Genomic DNA, 10,251 nt, shown 5'->3' on the forward strand with positions numbered 1-10,251 from the left:
AATCACATATGGACGACAATCTGTCGTGAACATGACACCACCAACTCGTGAAACCTTATCTGTGACAATGGCTGTAGTTTAAATTCAAAGTTATATATTTAAAGTGGTTTCACTTTCCATTTCATTCAACACCTCGCAAGAAAAGACACGTTTATGGGCTTCATTTCCATGATTACCATTTGTGGGAGGATATTGTTTTTAATAAAATTTTTAGAATATTTGTCAAACAACATGGCAAGAATATAAAAACATGAGAACCTTGCTTGATTCTCAGATGCTTTAAAAAGAAACAGTAAAAATTCTATTAGATTTTAAGAATCCACAAACAAACCTTAACTTACCCAAGCACTGGTCCAAAAATGCACTGAAGAAAGGACTGTAGAGATTCCTTAAAACAGCAGCATTACTTATATTGGACACCTGTGACTTGATTGGCTAGACGCAGGAACCTATCGAATGATTTGGCAGCCCTTGGAACAACAAAAGAGTTACTCCCTCTGGACAAACATTGACTCGGAAGTGAAAACTGTGCAGCTGAATTCAGATAATACGATCATCCTCATACAGCCACAACACGTTTAAAGTTGCACTGGAAAATGCAAAAATAATTGCCAGGTTGGACATAATGAGATAATTTACTTGTTCTTGACAAACACACACACACACACGCACACACACACACACACACACACACATACACACACACACACACACACACACACACAAAGAAAAAATAAAATCTTATTTGAGACACAAGAAAAATAAGTGAAGGAGCCTGTTTCCATCAGTTGGGTGTAATAGGAAGTGATCAAATATTTTAATTATCTTCTAAAAAAAATGCTTGTGAAAGTTAGTTTGCCTCATATGTGAGCTGGGTGCATTTTGAGGTCCTCAAGGCCAAACTAACTGGCTGTGTAAGTAACTGCGCTTATGAATAGAGAATACAGAAGGAAGTACCGGAGATGGGAGATGCCACAGGATGAGATATTGTAGAAATAGATAATGTGTGTACAACTCATTAAAATCCTGACAGCTCATTAAAATCCTAAATCTATATACCTTTGTAACCTTGAGATAAGAGAAGTTATTTTGAAAAACACGACTAGCAGATGGTTTTCTACAATGAAAGCAATCGAAAACTGAAAAACAATTGTGGAAAAGTACTGGGAATGACATATCAATAAGGAGTCTGTATGGTCACAGCGACCGATAACAAAACTGTATAAAGATGGTATCCTGGACAAAGCAAGATTCAGATGTTCTGCAGGCATCTCGGCTTTGTTATCTTCTTGCAATAAAGTCTAATTCTGACTTCTGGAACTCTGCCTCCTGAGCATTATTTTGCAAGACAGAGAAGAAGCTGCTGAATAAAGGATGCAGTGCATATGTTCAGAAATATATAAAAACCCTGCTAGGGTCCTGATTAAAGCATTATCTAAATCAGGGGTGTCCACCCTGCAGGATAAGCATGGGTTGGCTCAGTATTGGATTTCTCTTATTTATTGTTGTGATAAAAATCTATTTTAAATCCACTTATTTGAGTAAATATGTCTGTTAAGCGTTTGTTTTGTATTTGTTATTTATGTTTTAATGGTATCAATATAAGCCACCAGTCAATCTTTCAATATAGATTTTAAATGTTTTCTTTTGTCAAGAAACTGTTTTGTTTTCTTTCTGTAGTTGGTGGTGGAATCAAGAAGTCTGGGAAGAATTGAATGTGTTTTATATGTATATTTTTAGTTACTTTATATTGCTCTTGTAAAAAAACTAAACATTAAGGAATAAAGTTTGTAATGACTGTAAATTCCGATTTCGGAAACATTCTGTGAAACATTCAAAACAATTGTACAATATCCAAACATTTCAAGTAAATCAGGTCTCATGTAAACAGAAGTTTATAAAAGTTGATCCAGCTTTATATTCAGATCTCCAGAATCATATTTTGATGTTCAAAAATGCTCCATCTCACAGTATCATCTTCATTTAACCTGAACAGAAAAAAAAGTGTTTTTAGTCATTGTGCTGCTGATTATGTGTCTTACGTTTATGTTTAAGCTGCTTACGTTTTCTCTTCAGTTCCACCTCTACTGGATAGTGGTCACTCACTTTCTTTGCCTGTGAAGACATTCAATCTGTGTTTTAGAAGAATACTAAACCAACATAAATTCTGTAAGCTAAGCGTACAGTAATAACTCATGTCACTATGGTAAGTGTTAAATATCATTTGAAATGTGACATGATTCTTATTTACATCTTCATCTTTCAGTTTGTATTCCTTCTGGAAGTTGAACGGTTTTGCAGACTTTGGAACAACAGCTTTCAGCATATCGTCTCCATATACCACAATCCTGTGCATGAAAACGTCACATTAATGAGAATGACTTAAAATCATATTTGTTCATTTTTTATCATAGTGTATGAATTACCGGTCATAAGTGTTGTCATTTGTGGTGCTGGCTGTGGTGTCTTCGTCATCCCCGATCAGCCAGTGGAAGTTCTTGTCACTCCTGATGCGGATTGTTTTCATTTTTTTATCAGACACGTAACTGCCATCAGCATTGAAGTCCCCCAAAATCATGATGTTCTGTATGAATATGCAAATTTTTTTTTATAAACTGATTTTATATATATTCTTGCTTCACAAACTTTATGCATGGTATCTCAATATAAAAAAATTAGGGATGCACGATATTATCGGACTGATATCGAAATCGGCCGATAATGACTTTAAATGTAAATATCGGCATCGGCCTGATATGCAAAATTATGCCGATATGTCTTGCCGATAAGGGGAAGGGGTTAACTCGCATGTGCTCAGGGTGTGCTAGCGATTAGATCACGTCAGCAATGTGGCTCATTCTTGGAGCAAAGTTTTGTCTGAATGATGAATAGATTGACTGTTTTGGATCGCTGCATTTAATGTGTGAAAGCATGTACAGAATGACGCGTTCGGTGTGGGATAGAGTAAACAGTTATAGCACAAGCAGGGGCAGCAGTGACAGCCTCCCCCAGGTTCTAATGCCCGTTCGGTAAGGAGTTTTAATCTGTAGGGGGCGCTGTTGGCCTACTTCTAATTAAATTAAAAGTAAAATAGCCTACACAAATAACATTTAGACTGTGTTTCTGATTAAATAAAGCAGTAATTGATGTAATAAAATAAGTATGTTTTGATTTAATGGTTCTGAAGCTATAGCTTACATGAAAAAAAATCACAAACATGACACTTGTAAATTAAATAATTTTATATATACTGATTTATTCATTAATGTGTAACGTTTTATTTTTTTAAACAAATCATGAGCTCTAAAAGATTTTCAGAATTTTTGCAACTCTTTTGTTTTAGACCATCTACAAATGTTAAAACTTAAAATAAAATATTAGGGTTAACACTGCATTTTTCTGGGGGAAAAATGCAGCGATTGATATAGTTGATTTATATTTATTTTCAAAGCTTATTATTTTTTATTTAATTCTAATAAATAAGTTAACCAAAATTAATAATATTTTGCTTATAATTTCTGCACAGGACAGACTTGGTGTTGTTTCCAAACAAAAGGAAATATATCGGTATCGGCATCGATATCGGCCAAAATGAGTTGAAAAATATCGGCATATCGAATATCGGCAGAATTCCAATATCGTGCATCCCTAAAAAAAATTACAATTTGCTTAAAGTATACTCAGCCACAGTTTATCCAAGATGTAGATGAGTTTGTTTCTTCATCTGATTTGTAGAAATGTAGCATTCCATTACTTTTTCACCAATGGATCCTCTGCAGTGAATGGGTGCCGTCAGAATGAGAGTCCAAACAGCTGATAAAAAATAAAAACATCACAACGATCCAAAAGTAATCCACACCGATCTAGTCCATCTCTAAGCATTTTGCAAAACCAAAAGCTGCGTATTTGTAAAAAAAAAAAAAAAAATGAAGGTGTTTTTACTTCAACTACTTAAAAATACCTTTATCCGTAGTATTGCTTTCTCCAGTGCAAAAGTCATCTTTGAATCAGGAGAGAAACGTGCACAGATCAAACACTGTTTACAAGGCTAATCAGTTCAAAACAAACATGGGGATGGATTTTTTTTTTTTACGCGAGACATCAACAGGGGATAGCCTTGTTTACTGGAAGAAGCATAATTATGAATTATGCACTCATATTTTAGTGAGAAGTGATGATTTAATGTTAAAAATGCCAAAATGATGGATTTGCTTCTAACAAACACGCAGCTTTTCTCTTCTCAAGATGTTAACTGATGGACTGGGGTGGTGTGGATATTGTGATATTTTTATCAGCTGTTTGGACTCTCATTCTGACGGCACCCATTCACTGCAGAGGATCAAGTGATGTACTGCTACATTTCTCCAAATCTGATGAAGAAACAAGCTTTGATAACATGAGGATGAGTAGATAAATTTACAGCACATTTCCATTTTTGGTAAATTATTCCTTTAAGTGCAAATTTATTTCAGTTGAAAAATCCTAATGTCTCAACAAATGTATGGTATAGTTGTGCATAATGTTTTACATCAGTCTTCCATTTCTTCTTGACATCCTGAAACACGTCATACAGTTCGTCAAGTTCCTTCACTGAATCCTCAGGCTTGGTGTGGACGGGCATCAGCACCAAATCTTCCAACACTGGCATGACATGAACACAGTTATAATAACTACAATAATTAATCTTACCACACATCGCCTGACACCTGAGATTAACGTAAATTAGCCAGTCACATTTATGTGTAATTTGTTTTTGACAGTTAACTGGGAATTGAGTTATTACACAATGCAATACAAGGAAACATTATAAAGAAAAACACATTTCCTTGTAGCCTAAAGTCATAGTCAGGGCCAGTAAAATTACATTTTGCATTAATGTGCCAAAATCACGAGACTGTTGCAGCTATGATGTTACACTGAAGTAGTATGTTGTAGGCCTTTTTACCTGTTTTATGACATTTGAATCGCAGAACATATGGTTCTCTGGCGAAAGCATCTTCATCTCCATGCTGGTTGTCTTTGTATTGGTAAGACCCAACCAAATCCACCAGGTCGTCCCTTCATATTTCAAACAGACCATGTAGTTTAGTGCAATAAATAAATAAAACTGATTATTTTTAAATATTTAAATTTCAATTTCCACCCAAAGGTCCACTTGTGATGTTAGCTCAAGTATGTGTGCTAATACAGTCATAATTTTTTATGACCTTTTATCACCCTCTCGCTGATCTTTAGCATTAAATGAGTTTTTATAGTCTTTGTCAAGAGACTGTTACACTCAAAGTGAATTTAATGGGCAGGGCAAGTTTTTAAATTCAGAATTAGTGCCACTGGCATGCAAATATAGATTGTCATGTGTTGAAATGTGTTTATCTATCGAAAATCAGAAAGTTTCAGACATTTAGTCCTCAGGGTAGCGCCATTCCGCCATATTTCATTGAGGCTGTGAGGGATAAATCACAGTGCCTTCAATGCATTATAGGCTACTATTGATTAACAACATGCTGTCGAAACATCTTTCCAAAAAAACTTTTATTAGACAGAAAAAGTGAGCTGTGAAAATGACATGTATAGGACCTCTATACAGTCTGTGCATTCAGCTAACAATTTGGTTCTGTGAACGTTAGTTTCTGGTTAAACCCTGCTGAAAATACAAACAATAGAAACCATCACAGAATTCGCAATGGTGTTATTAGTTATAATGAGAATTAATAGATCCTTGTTGGTCTCTGGTAATTTGTCGCCTTTTACTGGTGGCTTGTTAAAACCACTAAATCGTAATGGAATATGTCCCAAAACACACTACAGGAAACCATTTTTATTAAATGGATAATAGTTGATGGTCTGTAATGGCAGAAGGGTACAAATAAAACCATTAGGGAGTGTTCTCTATAGGTTCTCTTTAGGTTGTCATAAAAACATTCCTACAACATTCTAGGAAGGTTATATTTTCCCTAATGGGGAAGTCATGGCCTAATGGTTAGAGAGTCGGACTTGTAATCCAAAGGTTGCGGGTTCGAGTCCCCGGCCGGCAGGAATTGTAGGTGGGGGGAGTGAATGTCCAGCGCTCTCTCCACCCTCAATACCACGACTGAGGTGCCCTTGAGCAAGGCACCGAACCCCCAACTGCTCCCCGGGCACCGCAGCATAAAAAATGGCTGCCCACTGCTCCGGGTGTGTGTTCACGGTGTGTGTGTGTGTGTTCACTGCTGTGTGTGTGCACGTTGGATGGGTTAAATGCAGAGCACGAATTCCGAGTATGGGTCACCATACTTGGCTGAATGTCACTTCACATTCACATTCACATTTTGGTTACAAAAAAACAACCTTCAAAATCTTTATAGGTTTCCTTTAGGTTGTCCAAGAAAAACTCCTGATTCTGGAAAGATTTATTTTATAGTTATAAAAATACACTATAAAAGCAACTATTATGGAACGTTCTCTATAGGTTCTCTTTAAGTTGCCACCAAAACATCTCCCTGCAATGGTCTAGAGGGTTTGTTTCTGGTTACAAAATGAATCTACAGGGAACGTTCTTATTTGGTTTCCTAAAAACATCAAAACAGGAACGAGATGGGAACATGCTATGTTTGCTGCACCCTTGAAAAATTCAATACGGCCTCCATCCCAATAAAGAGTCTAATGCATCATCTTAATTACGCAGTTACCTGTAGAGGAACATAAATTGTTCTTTGTAATTTCCTCTTCCCAGGCGTGTGCTGATCTTTAAGGTGTAATGGTCCGGCTTGTTGAACCTGTTGATGAACAGTCAGCCATGTTTACTAAGGTCATGTAATAATGGGGGTTTTCAAGAAAAAACACACCTGTTGGACTCACTTATTCAGCTCTTTGAGAAAATTATCCACTGCATCTCCGCTAGAATCCACCACTTCCAGAATAACAATGATATCATAGCGTGACACAATCTGAAGAAAGGGAGCGACGTAAAAACAAACCATTACCTTCATCATCATCGTACAGCACATGCTACTCCTCCCGTGAGGGATTATCAGACATTAAGATAAATCCCATGTAATAGTCTCATTCAAGATGTCAAATGTGATGCATTGATGACTCCGGACTTTCTGTAGGTGTGGACAAGCCTCACCTTGATCAGTGTTTTCAGCACGAACGGATCAGAGAATTTTGATTTCCCAAATTTCTGGATGTTAAAAGAGGCGACCTTCATGATGCCTGTTAATCATGAAATGAAAGAAACCAAATTAGAAGTTTATAATGACACTTTCTGTAGAATAGAAGTGCAAACCTACATAGACCATGCCTACTGCAATCTTGACATTCTTGAATGACTCATGCAGTTGTCAACAAATGAAGTGAAACACACTCTTTCTTGTTTTCGTAGAAAGCTGTTGCTATCACCTGAATATTTTTAAAGCATTCATAAGTGGAAGAACCTGTTTCAGGAGTCGCCAGAGGTTTTTACTATGAGTTTGAGATCAGACAAGATAATCTCTTCTTGAAATGGCCAAACATTAGGGATGTAACGATTAACCGCGAGCCGGTTGAAAATCGATTCATATCAAATCGGTTGAGATGCTAAACAAATCGCGATTCAATTAGGGGTAGGAGTTTATATGAATGTATGTCTGAGGGAACTTGCCGTCTTTAGAAATGTTTAGATGTTTTTTTTCTTTTAATCTTGCCTCTGTATAATGCTTATTAAAGTTGAAGTGCAGCGGTAACCAAGGAAACGCTTAAAGCGCCACCTACTGGCAGAGACTGAATCTGCGTCTCATTCAGCTCATCTTTCATTTCATATTACATTGTTTAGACTATAAGATAAAAATTGAAAAATAACATTTCTGAATATTTTATTCAATGTCCTCTGTAAAATAGCATAAATAGACATCAAAAAGTCAAAAACAATGTTTTTTTAAATCACCAATCAATTTTTAGGTTTCAGGATTTTTTTTTTTATACTAAACTTTGTTTACTGATGATTCTCAGCTATGTTATAAAATATATAACAAAATGATTTGATTTACCATTTTGTTTTATGCAGTATGTGTGTAAAAATTTCCATAAACTGGGTTTCCCATTAAACACAGTGTTTCTATACACTGTCGCTAATTTGCATATTAATGTGTTGCTGTTTGGGCAGCATGTTGAAAAAAGAATTGTCATAATGGGAGTAATAAATGGCCAGATTTTCACAATAATATCTAATATTTCATGACAATTGATAAATAATAAATTTTCCTATTTAATTGTTATGTCTCCCAAAATGCATAATAAACATGCTTTTAGTCCTCTACAGTGGACATGTATGAAATTATGTCCTGTTTCATAACAAGTCATATTTGAATTTTAAAAATCCCATAATATTTTCCTGAAAATGTTGCTTTATGACAAACAATTTGAACATTATTCAGATTTAAATGCCAATTACAAAATATAATCATATTTCCATAAGGATGTAAAATGTTTCACTAAATTAAATTGAGCCATTTTAAAAACCTACGAGAGGGAGTGGTCCTGGTGAAACTACCAATCATTTAGTATCTCTGTAAAGCCCTGAAAGTGCTCTGTACAGGACATCCAGACTTAAAACTGTGACATGTGAGGTCTGAATTCACTGAAATAGAAAGTCCACTACAGAGGCAACAACTCCAGAGCTGGGTCTCAGGAGGATACAGTACTTTCACTACACTGAAGTCAGACCATTCTGTTTTTTTTTCTAATTTAGATAAAAAACTGCTCATGTTGCATATATGGAATAATAAAAGGACACATTTCATAATTTGTCTTAAATCTCATTTCGTAAAAAAAAAAAAAAAATTGTGAATCGTTACATCCCTACCAAACAAACATCGCCTTAAAATGTGTTTTTATGTTGTCTAAATACAAAAAGGGTCAATTTAATAGCTGAGAAGGAAATTGACTACTAAACAGAGAAGAAAATGTCTATTCATTCAAGATTCAAGAAAGGTCTGTGTGAGGCCATTTCAGTGACTTGGAGTCTGGCCAATAATTGGTGCAAGAGGTCTTTATGCCCAGAGGGTTTCTCTGAATGGGGCAGAAATTAGTTCCAGTGCTGAGACATTGCTAAGTGCACTTCAAAGCAGCAAAATCGCCCATACATTCAAGCCACATATGGACGACAATCTGTTGTGACACCACTATCCTGCTGGGGCAATTTGAACTGACGTCCATCATTATAAGAGACAAACTCACTCTTAGTCTTTTAGAAAAGGTTTTATTCTTTGCATAGAAGGTTAGACAGTCATACAGAAACACACAGGTCGCTGCAAAGTGTGACAACCTACTCCTTATATCCAAACTCTTAGGCACTCAAGGTCACAAGCTCACAGTCGTACTTTTCCATGAGGAAGTAAATAACAGTCGACTATAGCATGCAGTAAAAGCCCACTTCCTGAGTAACCTTTCAGGTCAGGAACATACATCTCCCCCATCTCCACTCGTCTGGCTCTCAGCCCAGTATACTCTTATAGACCCCCTTGTCATCCATACATCTTAGGCTAAAAGCCCCAGACACATTCCTTCCTACACAGCCATACCAAAAAAGGCTTTGCACTACATGTTCTCATAAACATATGAAAATCAACATAGAATGAATTTTCTTCAACAATCCGAAACATTATTTTTGATAATGGCTGTAATATAAAGTCATGGACTTATACAGAGTGTTTTCACATTCCACACCAAACAAGCAGAGACAAGTTTAGGGGCTTCATTTACATGATTTCCATTTGTGTTTTTTAAATCAAGAAGAAATATAATTATATTTTTGGATATAATTATAATATATAACCATATATATAATTATATAACTATAATTTTTGGAATATTTTTCCAAATAATCTGGCAGGAATATAAAAACACAAGAACCTTTTCAGATGCGGTCTGGACACTGAACTATTTATTTTTTATCTAAAAATTAACAAAGATTTAAAGAGTCAAAGAACAAAACTTAACTTGCCACAAATATTTATTTTGAATTTAAATGGCAAACCCATGTCGAGATTAGATTGTTTGGACACTTGAAACTGTTCAATTATGGGAAAAATGGTACAAATTAAGATTGAAGGACTACAAGAACAAAATGTAACTTACCCAAGCACTGGTCCAAAGATGAACTGAAGAAAACGCTGCAATAAGCTGCATTACTTGTATTGGACACCTGTAACCTGATTGGCTAGACACAGGAACCTGTTGAGTGATTTGGCCTGGCTCCAACTTGGACATCCCTCGAAACAACAAGAGTTCCTC

The 10,251-nt window shown here is 35.8% G+C and overlaps 1 protein-coding gene across 2 annotated transcripts; it reads right to left on the bottom strand.

Moving 5' to 3' along the window:
- Window positions 1–1,486: 1,486 nt before the first annotated feature.
- Window positions 1,487–10,246, bottom strand: LOC306867571 (deoxyribonuclease gamma-like). Of its 2 annotated transcripts, none has more exons than XM_079413316.1 (10): window positions 10,096–10,246; window positions 7,109–7,194; window positions 6,838–6,926; window positions 6,669–6,755; window positions 4,946–5,058; window positions 4,529–4,641; window positions 2,427–2,584; window positions 2,252–2,348; window positions 2,064–2,115; window positions 1,487–1,988 (listed from the first exon to the last, which is right to left on the bottom strand). In XM_079413316.1, exons 2-10 carry the CDS (start codon window positions 7,187–7,189, stop codon window positions 1,984–1,986), a joined length of 795 nt encoding a protein of 264 aa, XP_079269442.1. In that variant the 5' UTR covers window positions 7,190–7,194; window positions 10,096–10,246; the 3' UTR covers window positions 1,487–1,983. The 2 variants fall into 2 exon arrangements, with proteins under 2 accessions (XP_079269442.1, XP_079269443.1); XM_079413317.1 differs by lacking the exon at window positions 10,096–10,246 and adding an exon at window positions 7,272–7,302 and having other exon boundaries at window positions 1,795–1,988.
- Window positions 10,247–10,251: the final 5 nt, after the last annotated feature.

The sequence above is a fragment of the Barbus barbus genome, assembly GCF_936440315.1.
Source record: "Barbus barbus genome assembly, chromosome: 49".
Classification (NCBI taxonomy): domain Eukaryota; kingdom Metazoa; phylum Chordata; class Actinopteri; order Cypriniformes; family Cyprinidae; genus Barbus; species Barbus barbus.